Consider the following 21,706-nt stretch of genomic DNA (forward strand, 5'->3'; position numbering starts at 1 on the left):
AAAGGCATGTCTCTAAAGTGATAGCTTATCCTTGTTGTGTTCATCATACTTTGGAAATATATTTGAATAATGATCATGTGACCATCTGTTGAATAATGATAATGTGATCATGCCCCAACGTGAATTGTCTGGGGGAAAAATAAACAAATGAAAGAAGTGTATGTATGTGTATGAGTCAGCCCTTTGTGTAACTGATCATTGTCCAGTATATACCCCTCCATTTAAAGCCATTAGCTGCTGGGGAAAGCTCCAGTCAGCAGCAACATCTAAGGGAAACAGGTAAGTATATCATTTCTGCATGGTCCTTTTATCTGTCTCACAATGAGATGGTTGAAAAAATATATAATAAAATCCAATGATACAAAGAGGATATAAAAATATACATCACATTTATTTGTACTGACACAGAGTGCGTACAGAGTTATCTTTGTCTAATGATGTATTTGGGCACTACAGGTTCATCTCCACTCCCTACTTCCCTTACAAACCAACATTCAGTAGACCGTCATTAGCGGGCCTTGCATTACTGCTACCAAAGACAGAGTTTGACAAAGCTGACACACATCACCATTGTTTTTTTTTCTCTAAAGATAACACATTGTACAAAAATCCAGTCTGAAAAGAGAAAGGTTTGTTGGTTGTATAAAAAAATCACCTCCTCCTGTTTTAATAATAAACAATGCACTTATCTTTACCAAGCTTCTGCTGCATTGTGATTTTGGCAGCCCAGGGGTATACCAGGGTTTTAAAGTGATAGTAACAGGCCAGCTGATCCCTCTGTTACAAGCACCGCGGCTTTCCAAGAACTGTCCGCGGCAAGCCAAGCGTCAAGCCAGTGTATGCCATCTGGAAAGGAGTTCTTAAGAGACCAATATGATTTCGAAGTAAACAGTCAAACATTTTTTCCTCACAATGTTCACTACAGTACAACACTACCGCCATGTTGGGAAGTCATGTCCACAGAGGAGAGCAATCAGGCAGCTGTTGGCGCAGACTGTCTGGGACCCATTGGGCGCATCGAAGGGCCCTGCAGGATGGTTAAGGCCAAAGTTCGCGGTCAGAGCGACGAGGGAGCGGAAGACGAGCAGCTCCCTCCGAGGGCATGGGGTGGCACTGCGGCCTCACCACAACGCTGAAGGCACCAGAGCAACCAGCACGAGAGCAGTCCATGTTAAATTCAGGCGAAGGAAATGTGTTGAGCACTGATGGTTTTTGGCTCGAACTCCTGAAAGTAAACAGAAACATTCATCTCAATAAATCTTTCATTAATATAGCTATTTCCGGTAAGACATGACCACTGAGAGATTTATGGCTCCTGATAGTGAGTTACTTAGACTGTATATTAGAACAAGCATCATTTTAAATGGCCTTTTTGGGATACATAAACTTGGCTTGAGTACTGAGGAGGCCAGGGACCATTATCTATTTGATTGTTTCCTTTGAATAATGGTTAATCTGCTTGATTCTCGTTGATTCTTGTTTCATCGTTTGATTTTCAGATCCTTTCTGTTTTTTGTTTTTTTTCCTGATCTTTGTTATAATGTTGTTTCCTCATCGCAAACATATCTGAACTTGTGTTTTGTTTCATTCACACATGTTTAACACATAAATCCTTCATATTTAGACTGTTATTTTCTCAAACAGGAAAATATCTTGTTATACCTTGTGATATCATGTGGTACTACAGGAAGTGCTCCACTGTGTTTTTCAACTCCATACATCTTCACTGGAATTGTTTGAATGATTTCAGACCTGGGCTTGCAAATCTCTTCTGAACTAAAGGTAAATGGTAAATGGTAGCTGTTTTGAACTTTGAAGATGTAGACAGACTAATAATAAAGAGGAACTCAAACATATGTGAATAAAACAAACACAACTCTAGGTATGTTTTTGAGGAGGTAGTAACATTTTAACAGCTTAAAGCTCACAAGAGCCAATTTTTATGCAATACAGGACCTTTAACAAAGCCCTGCAAGGCTGAGATATTGGACTATACACAAATTGAATTGAATAATGTAAAACTACATGTGAGTCTGTTTATCAGACAGGTAGTGAAAGTGGAATAAATCATCATACCGCACATTTTGAGTGGACTGGATTGCAGAGTTCTGGACTTGGTGAAAAAAAAAAAACATAATTGGGGAATAAGTGAGCAAGACTATAAAAACAACTATTGTCACATCACACATAAGATTCAGTTCATCTTTCGATTGGAAGTTAATTGTCTGTGGAAGAATAGGACGCTTTGTGTGGGAGAAGTAATTAAAAGAGTATTAGCCAAAGAAAACTTGGCTCTTACAGCAGCTGCAGTGCCTCAATTAGACACAGAGAATGTGAGAACACTATGGATAGATGTTAACTTGTTATCATAGAAAAACACTGGGTCTCATACACAATAGGTTTCTAAAATTGTTTTATAGGTACCTGTCAGAGAGGATAGCTGATTTGTTCCAAAAATACCAAAAAACATCCAAAAAAAAAAAAGTTTGCCCACTGTCTCATTGTAGCATTGTGTACTTCTTGAGAGTAAAAGAGCACTTTAAGGTGTAAATTAATTATTTATTTTACTTTTTTATCTTTAATGGAAAATGCAGGAAAAAAGTAAAAGATCATAGACAAAAATTATCTTATGAATCAAGGAGTGTATTAATGAATTCTAAACTTAAGATAATCATGAATAAATAAAATGTTAATATAATGTATGGTAACACATACACATTTGTAATAGCCTTAGACTTAATTCATGAACAAATTGTTAATTACAAATGATCCAGACTTAGTAATAACTTAAATAATATCCTAACCCTAACTGTTAATTAAGTAGTTTGTAAACCTGAATCATTTTTTCATTGTGAATTAAGTATTTTTTCATGCTTTAATAATTAAGGTGTAGTTTTTATAAAATGGTGCCCAGTATATTCTTTACAATGTTTAGTGCCTTGGTAGAATTGCGGACTCACCGGAGGATGTGACCAGTCGGACCTGGGAGCTGAGTGAGCCCTCGCCCCCCTCACTCAGAGCACGCACCTCGATGATGTAAGTGCCTCCCTCGGGCAGAGACAACATGGTGGACGGGTTGATGGTCCTAGTGATCTGGTTGTGTGGTCTTCCCTCCTGTCTCAGCATCACCTACAGAATCGGCAAACAGACTGGCTAAATAGCAGCAAAGATATTTTCAGAAAAGGTGGAGCTATATATTGTAACACTATGGGAGATTCACTGCTTCTGTAAAAACAAAAATATAACTGAAAATCCACAAACTGTACAGCAACTGAACTGGGGGCCGTTTAGAATGTGGTGCCATGAGAATACAGCCTCTTTGAGTCTTTTTTTGGATGAATAGCAGAGATGGGCAGGAAACATGGAGGGGGTGGTACATTGCACAATTGGCCAGATACAAAGTGTACATGGCTATTTCATTCTGCTAATCGATCCACAAAATTGAAATAATCATTGTGTGTTACATCACTGTGTTACTCATGTTGCTCTGTAAAAGTGCATGATAGCTTCTATAATTACAGGTCAAATCACATTTCACGGATGAGAAGAACATTTGTCAAACGCTTTCAATTTGATTCTGATAAAACTAACATGTGTGTTATTCTGTGTTATACAATAATAAGCAGTCACTGGGAGAGTGTTCTTAAATATTTTTCTTATTTACGCACTTAAAATTAAACTAAGAGTATGTTACAAAAACCAATAACATATCCAAATAATCCTGTTCTCGGATTATTTATGTTCTCTCGGATTATTTATGTTCTCTCGGGTTTATTGAAATCGTGCCTTAAAGGTAGACACTGAGCATTTTTTCTCATAGAGGGTCCACCACTTGCTTGTCTCCAGGGAGATGTTATTGCTTTGCCTGGAATGTTCCATGGTATGGCATTTATTCATTATGAATGTTTCTTTTCCTTAAAAATACAATAATTCCTGATGTGAATAAGAGTTGACTCGCCACAGGTCTGAATTGTAATGCAGCATTGTGCTGTAACCTGCTTGTATCCCTTGTGATAAATTCTTGTGATACGTTCAATATATAATGTGGAACATTCTAGACAAAGCAGTAACATTTTCATGGAGAAAAGCAGGTGGCAGACCGTCCACCAGAACCATTATGCAGTGCACCTTTAAAAATAACTTTTATGAGTGCAATAGAAAATGCAAAAGGTGCATTTTCTATTACAAAGTATCATTTGTATAGTGTATTATAAGCCACAGGCAACTTCTTTACCATGTACCCGATGACATCAGATTCATTGTCTTTGGCCTTCACAGGAGTCCAGCTCAGAGACACGTTGTTGCCCTCCTGAATCCACAGGAGGTTACTGGGAGGCTGCGTTGGAGCTATGGAAAGTAACACAGGCGTCAGTGCATGGAAATACATCCTGTCAACAGAGTTTTCAGCCAACTAGGTCAATTACTGCCACTTTTTTACCAGGGGACATTGAGCCAACTTAACATGTAACCTCGGTTTCCTGATATAGTAATGCATGATTAGTGTCAGCAGTGCACTCACGGGCCTTCCTCGTCCGGGCGGTGACAGCGGCACTGGCAGGTCCCTGGCCGATGCTGTTGAAACCTTTAACAGTGATGTGGTACAGGCGGTTGCTCTCTAGTCCTGACAACACCATCGAAGTTTCATTTTTTACAGTCCGCTGTTTTTGTCCAGATTCCTCCTGTTCTGCATCATTCCAGTAGCTCACCTTTAAATATAAATTTGTGTCAATCTTACACCTACAGATCATCAAGACTGCATAAGGGCCTATGAGGTATATTACTGTACTGTATAAACACTCAGACCTATAATTATGATCAGGCTTTTGTCTCAGTGGTAAAGACAGCCCAGATCTGAGCTTAGAAAGATAAGTTTATGGTTCTCTTTACTACAAAAAACTCTACAGAAAACAAGATGAAGGTTAGCTTATAGTCTTTGCACAGTATGAACCAATAGATTGTAAGGGTTTTTTAATGAGCAGAGTTAAAGAGAGTTTGAAAGTTGTGTAATGCCAAACTACTGCAGTCAATATTGTGTCCTTGTTATTTTACTAAACAAAGTTGGTGGCATTGATTTTGACTAATAAAAATTTTAAATTCATTCAAATACCAGCGCTCAAATATGCCAAGAGGGGGTTCATGCACACCAGTTTGAAAAATATGTTATTGACAGTATTCGTTTCATTATTTAAAATATGAATTAGTTTACAACGTACACCGACTTTCAACCAGTATTTTTCTATATAACTGAAAGGTTGTTTTTTTAATAGACAGGGTAACTTGGTGTTTATAAAGATACATGAACCTTCTCTTACTTCATATCCTCTGGGTCTTCCAGGACCAGGGTTTGGTGGTTTCCAAGTGACCTTCATTTCAGACGAAGAAACACTGTATGCTTTAATATCAGATGGAGCCTCTCTGGGTTCTGTGAAACATTTAGGAATATTTTATGCCACAAAATACCATACTAAGGTGTTTTGTCCTAATGGATTTTTTATTTTTTTCTTAAAATTTTGGCAACAAACTGTCACCAATATATGTTTGTAATTTTTAGTATACTACTGCAAAGCATAACTAAAAATGTTAAATAAAAAAGGAAATAAATGAACTAAATATTTATAGATTTGCTTTTTTTGTGATATTTAAGTCTCAGTCCACCTCCACAAATAATTTCAGTGGCTCATGTAAAATTTTTAAAACATAAAATAACTTTCTCATTTTTTATTATGTTAATTCCAATTGTATTAATGAATTTATTAATTTATTAAAGTGATGATATTTTGTATTATTTTTTAGTATATATAAAAAAAACTGTCTAAAATAACAAAAAAACAAACAAAACAAAAACATACGAACCTCCCTCAGCAGAGTGAATAACCACCACTTTGCTGAATGGTCCATCTCCTTTGTTGTTGTACACTCCAACTTTTACTTCAAAAGGCGTTAGTGGAGGGAAGGTCTCATCTCTGTATTTATAGGTGGTGGAATCTGCTGAAGTCACCATCTTCTCTTTCCATCCTCTGCTCCCATTGGCCCGAAACGCCACGATGTAACCAAAACCCTCTCCGTTCTGGAACTCCTCGGAGACTGGCTGAAATAACATGAAAAAAGAAAAAAATTCCACATCTGAAGAGCTTATTAAAGTCAAGCAGCCCTTCTCACCAACTAGAAAACCCAAACACGAATTTCCCCCTCAAAGGTATTCTCATCTAACCAGATTTCAATTTATTATCCATTTGCCGTAACGGTCTGCCAGTGTTAATAAAGATGCAGGCAGTCTGAGTAATGGAAACAAATCATATCTCATTCTCTTGTGCCCCTTATGCCGCTATTTATCTTCTCATGTTTGACAGTTTGGGTTTGGGGGACACAGGTTTTCGTGCGCTGGCTCCAGTGCGTTTTCTGTGGTTCAGCCTGAAGTGGTAAAACCTGGGGATGTCTTCCACAGCTGCTCCTTAATCAAATCAGATGCCAATTTATTAAGTGAGCTCCCATTTAATTAAAGACTGAGCAACGGGGATTAAATCTTTGGCTAAATTTAATAATTGACAAACACCTGTACACCTGTTTTTGGCAAGATCTCCGTGGCAGTCTCTGTTATGCCTAATTTGCATGAGCTTCAAAGTAATATTGTCCCCCCTTAAGGGATCGTCCAAATGAGCCACTGAGTCTACTGGGGAAATGGCCCGATTGCAGATGTAGTTCACTTTATTTATTTAATTATTTCCCCCCAACAACGACTAATCACTACGGCTGCCTAATTACAAGGATGATCAGCAAAAGTGAATTAGCTTCTATCAGAGTTATTATCTGCGCTGGCAATGCTTTAAAGACCTGCCAAAGAATATGGGGCTTTTTAAAAAACAGCATGAACAAATTAGCCTGTTAAGACAAAAAAACACTTGCAGCTTGGGGAATTGAAATGGTAGCATGTGAATGAAGATTAGATCTAAAAAAAGAAGGCTTTAAAATGAGCTACATGGGTGATATCCATTTTCCATTATTACAAGCAGTTATCTACTTTGCTGTTTACTAGTATCTTAAGTACAAAAGTATAAAATAAAGAAATTATTATACTGAAGTTGATTTTTAGTCTTGCAAAAGAGAAATGTTTATGGCTTTGATCCCTGACTGGTCAACCATGTGAATTGAAGCTTACTTCTATCCTCCATAGACTTCTCAGCCCTCATTAATGACTGAATATGTTTGGTTAACCAAGTGTGACTGTGGTTTTAAAAAAGTATTTTGTTAAGTCAGAAAGCATAAACAACCCTAAATGGCGAAAAAGAGTGTGTATTTAGTGTAAATGGGTGCTGTACAAAGTGAGCTGCGCTGGGTGGGTGCGTGTGGGGACTGTTGGGCTGGCTGCCTCAGTGCGGCTGGCTGACTGTGGGGGCATCACTAATGGTCCTCCCAGTGGCTCCAGGAGAAGAAGCTGTCTCTCTCCATCCACTATAATGAGACGCCTGAATGAAGCTGCACAGAGTGTTTAGTCATTCATCCTGCTTAATAACCCTGCCTACTATGGCCGTCCGGAGCGCTGACAACTCGCCACAGCTGAGTGGAGAGGCAGAGCTGCTCACACCCAGCTCTCACTCGCACCGTTGCCAAAAAGGGCCAACATTCCTGCTCCTTCTACTTTAATGTCCAACAGCATTGATCACTATCAGAGTCCTCAGTGTTTCCAGAAACCTTTAAGATTAAAAATAGTTTTGTAATGCTGACGAGTAAAACATGATTTAAGTTGACACTTTCCTGTCAGTGATACACTCCCACATCAGCTCCAGTGTCTGACAGATGACAGAACTGTTTCTTTTGTCACTTTTAGTAACTGAAGTGTGAACATATAGGCACTTCATCGCTACATTACATTACGTTATTTTATTGTCAAACTGTGACAGGTCTTATAGCGTACTTGGCTTAATTGTCACTTTAGACAAAAAATACCTCGATTCCTCAGTGTTCTGCCAGTGTTAGAAAAATGTTTTCATTTTAACATTGAGTGCATCGCACACCAAATGTTTCATGACTAACCAGACTCCAGTTATTGGGTTTTGTATCTGGGCCACTGTGCCAGCGCAGTGTCCTATAAGATGTTGTGAGTGTAATATTAGCTGTGCTAATGGCCCTCCTGGGTTATAAATAGGCAATGGTTTACCACCAAACACAGCCCATCTGGAATGGACATTATCTCCCATAATGCACCTCAGAGGTGCTCTTCTCCTCATGTGAAGGTTATCGTCCCAGTGGCAGTTGGGCATCCATACTTAATAACTACAAGAATAACTGTCAGTACCCTGCACATCTGTTCGCTGCTCCCCTGTTAATATATCCTCATCTCAATTACAAATTCCCACTTTTACTTATGTGATTCACTGCATGCTGTGGCCTGAGCCTGCCTCTATGCTCAGCTGTCCAACAGTTCATCTATAACATCTTCACTTGAATGTCACATTTGGACTGAACATACTCCCTTCTGATGCATTGTTAACATCCTTGAACTTCAAGGTGAACCACCATTGCTAGGTCTCTCCAGTGGGACTGCATTTAAATACAGTACATCTTAATCACTCCCATGGCTAATGCTGTTCTGTGGGTACAAGCCCCGGCTGGCTTTCATCTGGCCACATAAGCGACTGAGTTGTGCCATAAAAACCCTGGACCCCTGCCCTGCCGAGTTAAACACATTTGCAACAGAATAAGAAAGGATCTGTTCAATATGCAATGAGCTGTGATCTCTTCCTGACCTGCCCTAGTCTCACCTCACTTAGCTAATTTACTAGTCATCATAATTTCTTTATTCATTCCTAGTGTTTCATTTGCTTTGCTTGTATAGCTTTCTGCATATACTTCAAAATTCATATTATGATAAAACAAGTGCTTCAACAGTAAAAAGAGTCATTTTAAGAAGAATGCATTGCTGTTACCACTTTAATTTCCTCCGGGATGTGTTCTGTCATTTGTCTTGTGTCAGACTATTTTGTTTGTAGTAATTCAACTTCTGTTTTGAAGAAAATAGAATCTCCACAAGGACCTGAATACACTCTCATTGCCTTACATATTTCTCAGGAACAGCACATGCCAGATGGGTCTACATTGCTTCTCTCTGCAGTGCGTTGGGGTCACTCTGTCCTCACAATGGGCCCTCACCTGCGCCCCTTAACCTCCAAAGACCTTCTCTCCAAGCGCAGTGGAGCAGGCGAGACAGCGACCTCCACCCTTGAGTTATCCCCATGCTTATAATGTGGGTCTCTAATGCTTTGCTTATCACAGGGGTCAGTGCTTCCTGGGTCACACTGCGTCTCCACACCTGGGTGGTTTAGTCCATGTCTGCTGGTCTGCGCTGATTTATGTGTACCTCCGGTGCCTGTGGTTTGTCATGATTTAAAATTTTTTTATTTTTTTATCTATTTTTTGTTTAGTGCTGTTATTAATGTTGGGCCACATCTGATGATTACCTAATACAATAGCTGACCTTACGTTTATAAGATGTGTTGTTACCTCATCAAAAACATACCTGGTGTTGTGTTTTGTGTCACGCATGTTGGACTAATCCTTTAGTATTAGTCTGTCTGCATCTCCAAAGCTCAGAATATTCTCTTCTAATTTATGATGTCACAAAGTTGTAGTTTTCAAGTTAACAGGTACCTTTTACCTTTTGTTTAGCAGGGGTTGGATATTTCAGGGCCAAATTATTCTAGTATGAAGTTTAAAAACACAGTGGATCACTTCATGTATTACTACATGACATTGCAAGAGTGTTTTCTGTTTGAGAGAAGGACTAAATATGCAGGGCTTGTGTGTTAAATGTGTGGTGGAAACAAAACAACTCCAGGTATGTTTGTGATGATGAAACTACATTATAACACAGATCAGAAAGTAGCGCAGTATAGATCTTTGAAAGGCAGACATATTATGAACAATCAACTTTTAAGAGCTTTTACCTATTTTCTAATTGTTTTCACTTGTCATTTCTGTTGTAGAGTTGTAAAATAATTTATGTTTGTGCAATGTCTATTCTTCTGTACACACCACTGCTCCGATACATTAAAATTTTCACCATTGTCCACATAAACTGTATCTACTTCACTCAATATATATTTCCCATTTAAAAATAACGATGCACTTAAGCTTTAGCCGTCAGCAAAATATCAAATAATGATCCACGAGTGTTCAACATCCCTTCTCCCTAGATACTTCCTACGAATAATGTATATTTAGTTCCACTGCCAAATTTAAATGTGTTTTTCCTCGTACAATGCTACATATAAACTGTGTGTACGCAAATCACAAGTTCAATTCAAACTAAGGATATGTACAAAGCGTTAATATCCACCAAAGCCCTCCCCTGCTGTTTCTGCCCTAATACACACATTTTCAGTAACATGCTTGACGCAGACTGTCTCCTGCTGTGTGCTCTGTGGGTGCACTCTACATGAAGACCATAATTATTACACTATACACACAGACAGTATGAATCAAACAAACAGATTAGAAGATGCTGTTTACTATCTATAGTGACATTCAAAGCAACCAGACAGCAAAAGTCGATATAATAAAACTGACCTTATTTCTGAGGCTTTCAGAATGCACCTCAGCACTGCAGATTCAAATTACATTTTTCTTTGTAGATGAAGAAAAAGGATGACAACCAAAAACCAAGTCCCTATCCAATACAAAACAAAACACCAGCTATTAAGATAACCCCAAGTGATTTTAGCCACAAGTCATCTAAGATTAATAACATCTGACATGTATTCCCAAGAATCAGGTGAAGATTTCTTAATAAATGACATTTTCTACAAGATTAGAATATGATGCCCTTTTTTCTGTATTTATTACAAAGACAGTTGGAGTCAAGGGGAATGCGTAAGTGTCAGTTTACAAGTAGTTTTTGCGTGTTTAAAATCTCATAATCCCGCTTTTATTCCACATAAGTTTAAGCATTCTGGATAGGTTCAATAAAAAAAAATGTGTTTTCTAATATCCCTATGCAGGTGCTCTGACTTGTTTATTTGGATCTGTGCCGTGTAGCAAATATTTACTTCCTCTCTAGTATGCTTCAGGAATGAATTTTAATTGCCTGCGTATTATGAAGAATGTGACACTAATGCAGGATTTTATTGAGTACACTGTTAAAGAACTGACTAAATACCCCAGTTTTTAGATGCTTCTGAACACCCATCTGAGCACACTGCCTTTGTGTCTTAAAGATTTTCTGCTTGTGAATGATTAAAACGTAGTATCTCGAAATTATGCAACCAGAATGTTAAGTACCAAGTGTCATCAAATAGACAGATATTTTAAGTAATTCTATACATTCAATATACAAAATACAACATAGCATTTTGATTAAATCTGAAACAGTGAATAAAATATAAATCATCATTTATAATCAATAAGCAGAGCAATAGCATCTTGGCATGAATGTTTATGGAGAAAATGTTTGTTTACTACAGAAACTGTTTGCACCTTTTTTTAAAGCCTGTTTAGCATTTTAACATTAGCCCTCGTAGAATTTTGGAATAACATCCTAAAATGCCACAGCGCACTAACTAACAGCCAGAGAGAGTTGCAAATAGCACATTACAAATACTTAACAAAATACCCTTTCCTATTTTAGTATAAAAGCTTCTTATAAACCTACTAACCCTGCAGACCAAAGGAGAAATTCCGTTCTGTAAACTGGACAATTATTTTTTTTTTGATCGAGGTTTCACAGTTCATCCAAGCTGCTTCTTCAGTTCTGAACTGAACTGCTCAAAAACTGCTAGAAGTTTTTCGCTAACACTGACAAATGTTAATTGATTTACATCAGCCTGTGCAGACTTAAGACTTAGACAAACTTTATTGATCTACAAAGGAAATTATTTGAACACAGTAGCTCACACATCACAATAATAACAAAGATAGGCCTGTCACAAAAAGAAAATTATTGATTTATCATTCAATATATGAAAGCTGGAACAACATATTTTGGGGTTCAATATTTATCATTGGTACTTTTTTCTTTGCAATAGTGGGCAAGATTTTTGCTATTTTATATAGTAATATAATTTGCGCTGTCCAGAGTAGAATAAATAACTGTTATGACTAATTATGGGTTCATTCTGCCTTTTACTGGTTACAGCTCAGGCCTTTTAGTGAATACTACTATATATTTAAAAAAATAATAATAATTTTCTTGCTTCGTGACAGTGGTATAAAATAGTTTCAATATTATTGTATATGGCAGTATATTTCTGAAGCAATATATTATGCTTACAATTTTGTTTTTATGACAGGCCTAAACAAAGAGCAAAAATAAACAAAATGTAATAATACATTCGAAACAAGTAGCAAAAGTAGCAAGAGACTGGTGTTATATAAGGTAATAACTATAGAACCAGTTTTTGACTCAAACCAAAGTGTCCAGGACCTGTTGCTGTGCCCTTTCTGTAGTCTAAAAGCTGGAACACGCCTTACCTCCCAGGAGATGACAAGCTCATGCCGCCGGCCATTCCCTCCACTCACGTTGGCTGGTGCCACTGATGGGACTGTGTGAAATACAAAGGTCAACAATGCATCACTGACTTTTTGACACTAAACTTTCTCTTCCAAACATGAGTTGAAACACTTCTGATGGTTGTTAAGTGTTGTAAGTGACCACATCGGAGCAATTTCATCCTAAATTAAACAATATTAATACAGTATGTTGAAAATCTCACTTGTTTCTTGCACATTGCAGAGAACGGCGTTAGAGATAGATCACCCCATCAGCATGTGGTTACAGTAATTAGTCTATTAATCATGCTGAGACGATAGTACAGATTAAATAAGCCACATCCAAATGACCGTTGACCTTTGTAATTATTTCATTTTGTCAACGAGGAGTGAGCAGCAAGTGAGGCAAGATATATCAGTGAATTCTTGCTCATCATAAATATTGTCTTCACTTGGGACTCAACTGAACGCTTCATCTATATTGGTGGTGGCCAAAGAAAACAAGGCTTTACTTATGCAGGAGGTTTGTTTTGGTTGAAAATGGTTGAAATGGCTTCCATAAAATGACTTCAATTTTGTGCCAAGTTTAACGTTGGGCTTTATCTATCCTAAAATGGAGACAATATGCAAATCTTTCAGTCATTTACATAGTAAAGAAAAACAAAAACAAGTCAGTCCTATTTCAATATGTCACACAGTCACAATGACATTAATTTGTACAAATAATTTCACTAAATGTCCTTGCAAAATCTTCAACTCTTCAAATTCACATAAGCTTCACATAAGCTGCTTACATTTGGCTCCCTTCCTAATTAAAATATAAACAATGTGGATATGACTTGTCCAAATAGCAAAACAGCAATGCATTGTGCACAGGTCTGGCTTGAATCTAATAATAAATAACAATAACAAGTAAAGCCTGGAGCTATTACCTGCTTCCTTAGTCCGCACAGCTCTGGAAGGAGCGCTGGGGTCTCCGGTCCCAATGGCATTGCTGGCGACTACCCTGAACTCGTATTCCACCCAGGGGTTAAGCTGCACGGCCACGGCTGACTCAAGATCCCCAGTCACAGGCTCCGGCTCTGCTCACGGGAAAAACAGGACCTAGTTTAGCTCCATCCACGTGTGTGGTGTGTATGGGTATTTTTCCACCTACATAGAGGTCAGCTGGCCTCAATGTAAAGACTGATTTATACCTCTGCGTCAGGGGCGCAGCCTGGCCTACAGCTACTACATGTGTGGGCTCAAGGGGGTGGTGCAGGGCATGGACTGGGTGAAGGGCATCTGGGCCAAATTGTAAGTATGCATTATGATTGTGTCAACAGAAAGACAAATAAAACAGCTGTGGAAGGGCTGAGTGACTATGGAACACTGTTAATGGAATGACCAAAAACTGGATATAGAAGTGGACTGAGGGAGCGTCACATCACCAGCAGTGTTCAGCTCTGGCCAAATGAAGCCAATGGAGGGTGGCAGTAATAGCGGCGAATTTGGAGCCAGGTTGTTGAAGGTGCTTGCTCCTTCCTGCCTGCACCACGGATTTGGCAGGAGGCAACCGGCCGTGATAGCTGCCAATCAAACCTGTTGCTAACTCTAGTGGAGCCAAACTCAGGAAAAGTCCTAATTCCTAATTGGTCAGTTATTACAAAATAGTAAAAAAAAACATATTAAGGTAAGAATGAGGAGCATGACAGCAGTAATGACAGAGAGGGGTGATGATTTTTCAGTAGAAATTGAACTGGAGCCAGAGTTTATGGCAAAAATAGCACCCATTCTCACTTCTGATTTGGAACACTATTAGCAATGTCCATCTATATATACAGTCTTAGGTAATGGCAATTCATAGATTAAACCTCTCAGCTGATCTCTGTGGAGAATGCAAAAAAACCTGAAAAACTGACCATGGAACAATATACAAAAATAGACCTTTTTTTATACTACTTACTACTATACTAATGGATCGAGATTAGTTCATAATCTACTTTTTGTGTCTTTCCCAAGCCTTTTCCCAAGCCTGTATAACTTCAATCAACACAACCATTATTCAAATAATTTCACCTGAGGAGGCTGACGGTTTGTGGTAGAAAGCCCAGAATGCAAAATAAAAAACTGAAAAAAAAAATCAGCATATTATTTTGGATTCCTTTCTACTGTACTGCAGCTATTCACCATTTCATATAATCCACTGGAAAACGATCGCCTTTGTTGTAGTTGCCAGTCCTTTTTTCCAATTTACTGGGACTTGGCGAGTTTTTAAACAGATGGTAGTGATACAAGAATCCTCAAAAAATGGAAAAGAGCTTTTTTAAGTTCAAAAAATTTAAATATGAATCAGTTTCCACAGATTTGTTCAGTAATTACACAAAACAAATCTGTATTCAATCAATTTTCACAGCGGAGACCAAAGACCCGCAGTCCTGAGTAATTAGAAAATCTTTGTGGACAAAATTCAAAGTCCAATTAAATCATGCAAGCTACGATGAAATATGTTTACTATGTCACAAATATAATATTGACTTTGTACATATTATGCATATCAACCTAAGCTAAATAAATCAAAGGTCCTCTTATGTAAACAATTTCAACTTTAGAGGGAGAATAAATTTGCATAACACGGAAAGCTGTGTACATTACAGTGTTCCAGCAGATATTCAAACATAAGCTGATACGTGTGTTTGAAGAAGTGCAGTTGAAGCTCAAAGCCCTTTCCGCTACGTCTACAAAGTTCTGCTCTGACAAATACATCACAGGGTCATAATGGTGCTCCAAGAAAATCAACTGAGCATTTGTGTAAGACTTGTGAAAGGTATAAGACTTGTATTTATACTTGAATGACTGACTGTTATGGATTTAAGCTGGAGTAGGTCTAATGTGGCTGAATCTGCCATTGTGTTATGTTGTCACTCTGTGTTTCTGTTTGTTAAATAATCTTAGTATGGGGTTTTTGGATACATCTGGAATACAAATTTTCACAGCACCTTATCTACCTCCTTCAGTGATTTGTACATAGATTTAGCCAGCCCTTCTTGACAAAACTTCTCCCCATTAACTTTAGCTTGGGGCAGGAACAAATAGTACTTGATGATGAAAGAAATTAAACTAAATTTGTTATTAACGTGCACTATGTAACCGTTTGTTATAAGCCAGTTATTTTATATATACACCAACATAAACATTATTTTATTTTATAATCACTTTAGAAGAGTTTATTCTCAAGGTTTCACAAAAATGAAAAATGTTATATTGCTCTGAAACATGTCAAACTAAATACTGAGCAAAGCTAATTACCCAGGTCAAGGTATGATTGAATGCTTCTGATTCTTAAAAATAAAATAAATGATTGTACTGTTGGCACTGCATCTCTTAAACATCTGTATATATTGTGTTGTAAAACCTTGCTTTAGAAGAACTATAAAAAGTGACTAGTGAATAGATTTATACTGTGCCCGTACTAAACTGCTAGATCTACAGTTTGCACTTGGTTTGTTACTGATTACCTGTTTTGACGGTTTGCCAGCCTAATGAAAATGGGCTGCGCGCCTGTATGTTGTAGGTGCTGATGGGACTGTGGTTGTCCAGACCACGCGTCCAGGAAAGTGTGGCTGTTGTGTCTGTGATCTCCTCCACTATGACCACACCAGGGGGACCGGGTGGACCTGTTGACAAGGAGACAGCCAAGACATGGGGCTTTAATTACCAGATAGCCTCGCTCCAGGCGCTAGATAAGCAGAAGCAGGCGTGCTCTGAGCAGGTCTGTATTGTGATGCTATTAGACACACTAATGGATGCAGCCGTGAATTCATTAAGAGGATGTGTGTTACTACATGCTCACGACATGGACAAATCTCCTGTTGTTATTTTGGACAACAAAAGAAAAGAAGCACTGAATTCAAGCAGAAGCCGCTCTGACACAAATTTGCGGCCAAGGATTTGTGGCTGATTAAAGGATATTGCAGCTTTCTTTTTGGGACAGGGATTCAGAGGCAGTCTGCCAGTTTTTGCTGAGCATGACTCGAGCTAGTTGTTGTTGTGTTTTTGTACAGCTCAACATATGTTTACCTCTTTACTCAGAAGTACATCCAATCTGCAACTCCAGCAAATGTCTAAGGACTCAGGGGACAACAGCTGTAAATGAAAGGCTGGCAGGTGGTGTGCTCAATGAAAACTAGTGGAACACGTCGCCAAATAGTGGCCATTCAAAGGGTCCAAGGTATTAGCATTTCATCTGCTGCAGCAGTGGGGAATGCAATCTCTCTAAAGAGTGCTTCATGCAGATAATGCAGAAAACGCACATCTGTACAATTATTCCCTAAGGTGGACATGTCCTCCGTATTACCAAGATCAAAATAAACTAGGGGAAATACACATTTCCTATTCATTAAAATAAAAGGTAAAGGGCATTATCCTTAGTTCATTTGTATTGTTATAAAACATTGTTGGAAATCAAAGTCACAAAGAATAGAAAAGCATAGAATTTTACAAAGGCATAATTGTCCACACAGGGTGAGTAATATGTCCTTGTTACATTTGTATTTCAATATTAATTTCTAAAATAATGCAGGAGCACTTCCTAAAGAGAGAGACAGCAAATGAGTGTGGGCCTAAATATGTAAGATTACACAAACACGTATGATAAACAGACAAAATGCAGATATGATTTGACAGAGGAAACTTTATAAATTGTTATAAACAGAAAAGCACCCACGTGTATTTGACAGTGCGGTAAGAATACAACAAAAATCAAGATTTTACAAAGTAACTTTGTCATTAGGAGATAATAGAGACCCGAAGCTACATGTGCTGTAATTGCTGAATGTAATTTTCAGCTTGAACAGATATGGCCTGAAAATGGGGTGATCACTTTTCTTATCAGCGTGCTCATGCATACACACTACATGTCTGTAGGCCACTCTTCCAGTGACCATAAAATAGGCCTGCTTGGTTAAAAGGGGCCAGGAGCACTTGTGACCGATGTGCAAACCTCGAGCATCAGCTTGTAATTGGAGGCTTGTTTTGTTAAAACTACATTTCTTCTATAGCCCACAGTTGAACAAAGACATTTAAGTTAACTGACTCCCAATGGACTAAAAGCTCCAAAACAAATTCACTACAAGAATACATTATGTTACAGGGCATTGGCTCCGTTCAAGGGGACGGTGAATCAGTGGCTGTGTGAAAACAGTGCAGTGGTGCATTGATGAACACTCACCTCGTACAAGAAGTTCGGCCTCAGCAAACACAGTATCAGCACTAGTCTGAGCCCGACACCCATATTTCCCAGCATGCTTCAGCAGAATACTCCTAATCATCAGATCCACAGTGGAGGTCTGCTGCAGTGAGAACACAGGAGATAAAAAGTTAGGTTTTAGGAGTGTCTAAATGTGCTCAACAAGAAAAGTGTTATTCCCTTAAATGTCTAAGTGGTTTATGTGGCTTGAGACACTACTGTTTAATTCAGGTGCGCTTTGCCTCTACAATCTCCGGCTATCTGTATTTTCCTGAAATGAGAAACGCCTAAGGCAAGACTGAGAATAATTCAAGGTCTACAGGCAGCTGTTTAGCACAAAACCTGATTAAAATTGCAAACCATGCATCAGCTCAGAATGAGCCTATAAAGAATTGCCACCGCAAATTCTCTTTTCCCAGAGCCCCTTCAATGAATAAGGGCACTCCATGACCTAGGGGAATTCAATTCACGGGAAATTTTCAAGTAGGACTCCTGCCTAATAAATAATGTGTATACATTCATCTTAATAGATATGAAAGTACAGCATTGGGAAATGACGACTGACTCTATTCTGAATGTAATTTAGAAATCTCAAAGATAATGACTAATGAATTTTAGTATCTTTTTATTTCATGTAAAATACACAGTAGAAACTTGACATTTTCACTGACATTTTAATACACAGGATGAAGCAAAAGTATATGAAACTAAACGTATTTTGGATGTATGCAACCACAGCTGTGCAAATTTGACAATTTGAGCACATCAATATATGTACAATCCACAAACTATCACAAGATGATCTATTCAGTAGGCATTAAGGGTTATCACAAGTGATCAGTCATACAAATCAATAAATGTTTCACTGTCCTTTCATGCCACACAAAACAAAACAAAAACAAAAGTGCTCTACCTGTGCTCTGACTGTCTGGATGTATTCAAAGTGGCCGCCCTCCTGGTGAAAGCTGATGGGTCGTTGGTTGAAGAACCACTGGAACGCCACGTCCAGAGAGGTGTCATGTGTGGCTTTACAGCTGAGCACCACACTCTCCCCCACAGTCACCTCCACTCTGCTGGGGTTCAACTCCACACGCATGGCCTCTGCAAGCACAAAGCTGCTGCACTGTCACCCCAGGTTAAACACACTCTATGGCACGAGGTAGGACTAATGTGGAACACATCAAACTACTGCCTTTTTAACACACAGTCTTCACTGCGCCTGTGTTACCAAATGAGCTCTTCAGGAAGTCCCGCTACATGCATTTGTAAGGTGAACATGTGAATCTAAATTGCAAAACAGTGTATGTGGAAGTGAATGGTTGTGTCTGTATCAGTCCTAAACAGGCAGTCCAGCTAACATTCCTAAAGCCCAGTGAGAGACTACATTCAGAATTAGAAGATGATGACAGTCCACTCAGTTAGCTATGTATATTTACAATAAAAATAGTATTGTAATGTGAACATTTATTAATACATGTATATTTTTAAACATTTATATTTGTATACAAAATGCATTTCCATAATTATATGTTATCTTGTGTGACAATTAACACTTGGATCTAACTCCAATCCTGATCCACAAGTCTGCACCTTTTTGCTGTTGAAGTGTGTCCTTGTAATATGATTCTTGAATGTGAGAGCCTTTGTGCACGGTTGAGTAAGCACAATATATTTCCTGGAGACCGAGCAAAAGACGGGGGTAAAAATGACATTGGGGACTATTTACTGGTGGCTGACTTGTGCTAATTTGGCAGAAAATAAAGGCCTCCAGGGCATCACTTACCTTTTACCCACAACATGGCCGTCATCTCCGCTGAGCCCAACTGGTTCTCTGCCCGGCACACATAGTTGCCCTCGTCCACTCGGCTGGAGTTAACAATCCTCAGAGTGTTGTTCCGCAACAACATAATCCTGGAGAAAAGACAATCAATACTGGTATGAGCACAAGTGCATAGCAACAGCTGCAATTCAGTTCAATCATGGGTGTACTTGTGAGCTTACAAGTCATTAGTAGAACAGTACACAATAGGAATAGATAGAATGTAATGATTTGGGGAAAAAAATAACTAGTTGCATCGTCAGTTTTATTTCAGTCTTTGAGCCCAGTGCAAAAAAATCTACAGTTACTAACATGTGAGGAAGTAACTACAAGTTTGAAGTTTTGTAATAGAATGCAGCAAATCAATAAAAAAAAAAAAAAAAAAAATATATATATATATATATATATATATATATAAATAATAAGAACACAAATGTAAACAATAGCCTGCAGTCTTTAATGAACTACAATTCAAGATGAGTGGTCTATATCAAGCATAATTATAATTCCAGTCATTTGTATTAGTATAAAAAATAAAAATAAAAACATGCATCATTAAAATAATATATTTACTTCAAGGGATACAAACACATTGCTTTACTTCTCAAAAGAAAAAACCAAGAGTCCGCACTGCCAAAACCTCAATATTGCTGCATTGAAAGGCTCCAAGCAAACACAGCCAAAGTGAGATGAGCGGATCAGTGGGGTGTCCGCAGGGAAACACAAGTGCTATAGACGGCCACATAAAGACTAGCCCTGATAAACAGCACTCTGCAGTCTAACAGCTCCTTATGCAGCAAAAGCATCCTTTCACTTTTTAATATTTACTTGAGTTTGTAAAGCACAGAATGAAGAGCTTCAAATCATATGTCATCATACCCCATAGTGTGAATGGATGAAGAAGGGCGGTGAGGCCTCGCATTCAAATAAAAACAACTTATCAATATTTATGTTAGTTTTTCTCACCAGCCAGCAAATGCTGGAATAAATGTTTAGACTTTCCTCAACGGAGAAATCAATTTCAGTTTGCAGCAAATATTCACAATGACACGCGTGAGGCGGTCCCATCGTTTAATTTAATCCCTATTTAAAACACTGAACGCTTTTATCTTTGGTGAAATGATGAAATTGGCAGAAAATGAACTCATAAAGGCGTGACGATATTTTCCAGACCAACCCTTCAGTAGCATCTGCAGCCAGGAGACATTTTTATATTAGGGCAACAGTGACAAGGACACTGAGGCAGAAAGGACAGGATGATGTTGACAATACATAATATGCAAATCATCCAGCCTTTTATTTGTAAAGAAATATTTGACAATCAAGTCACTGTTGTGTAAGGTGACATCAAAGTCAACAAAGTTTGAAAATAGCTTCATTATCATTAGATTTGAAAAGAACAGTAAAACGATTTTTTTTTTTCTCAGAACAAACAACTTTTGGACTCAGTGTTTGACTGTCAAAAAAGGCATCGGGCACATCCTTTCAATGGGATTAATACTTTCTATTTAAGAGACAAAAGGCTTGAACATTAGCGGAAATCCATGTTAATTACAAACCTCCATTAAGTCGACACAGCTGTCAATGGCAGATAAACGTGAAGCCGCTTCGATCCGACCTCTGTTCTTCTAAGAATAGACCGTCTGTGTCTATGACTCTTTACCACACGAGGTGTCAGAAAATCTTTTCCGAAGTCACCCTGACCCACACCTTGAAAACGCTTAGCTCCACTCAACTCGCCTGGTATCATCTCGTCAGATAAATTCAGTTTTTTTACCTCCCGGTGACACTGCTTAGTGCACTAATCCATGCAATTAATTTACATCACTCCAAATGACATTTTAGGTCTTTAAATATCTTCATAGAGGCATTGGTACAAATCTTATGCTCCTCTGACACAAGACTTTATCTGTGGTTGGATAAAAACAAGATCAACTGGTTTAAACAAGTATGAGTCTTCTTGTGGTCTGGGCCAACAACACTGAAAAATGGATTAGAAAGGATTTGACAAATACCTCAAAGGCTTTATCAGATTTAGACAAGCTTGGGCCATTAATCACCATTTTAGGGCAACACAACCACTAACCTATTCCCATCCATCAGCTTAAACTAAAGTGCCCCAATTAGTTCAGGAAATTGGCATCCTTTCACAGTAAAAAACAAACAAACAAACAAACAAA

General features: G+C 38.3%; 1 protein-coding gene across 1 annotated transcript in view; it reads right to left on the minus strand.

Moving 5' to 3' along the window:
* Positions 1 to 372: 372 nt before the first annotated feature.
* cntn5 (contactin 5) overlaps positions 373 to 21,706 on the minus strand; it is a 79,707-nt gene continuing 58,373 nt past the window's right edge. Inside the window, exons 14-25 of the mRNA XM_055166958.1 lie at positions 19,491 to 19,618; positions 18,621 to 18,808; positions 17,690 to 17,810; positions 15,978 to 16,136; positions 13,413 to 13,562; positions 12,463 to 12,533; positions 5,854 to 6,088; positions 5,313 to 5,422; positions 4,520 to 4,706; positions 4,235 to 4,347; positions 2,961 to 3,129; positions 373 to 1,225 (exon numbers count right to left, since the gene is read on the minus strand). Coding sequence (XP_055022933.1) covers positions 1,122 to 1,225; positions 2,961 to 3,129; positions 4,235 to 4,347; positions 4,520 to 4,706; positions 5,313 to 5,422; positions 5,854 to 6,088; positions 12,463 to 12,533; positions 13,413 to 13,562; positions 15,978 to 16,136; positions 17,690 to 17,810; positions 18,621 to 18,808; positions 19,491 to 19,618 — 1,735 coding nt within the window. The 3' untranslated portion in view covers positions 373 to 1,121. The remainder of the gene's footprint in view (positions 1,226 to 2,960; positions 3,130 to 4,234; positions 4,348 to 4,519; positions 4,707 to 5,312; positions 5,423 to 5,853; positions 6,089 to 12,462; positions 12,534 to 13,412; positions 13,563 to 15,977; positions 16,137 to 17,689; positions 17,811 to 18,620; positions 18,809 to 19,490; positions 19,619 to 21,706) is intronic.

This window comes from Boleophthalmus pectinirostris, unplaced genomic scaffold (assembly GCF_026225935.1).
Source record: "Boleophthalmus pectinirostris isolate CB_2022bp ecotype Guang Dong unplaced genomic scaffold, ASM2622593v1 HiC_scaffold_9, whole genome shotgun sequence".
NCBI lineage: Eukaryota > Metazoa > Chordata > Actinopteri > Gobiiformes > Gobiidae > Boleophthalmus > Boleophthalmus pectinirostris.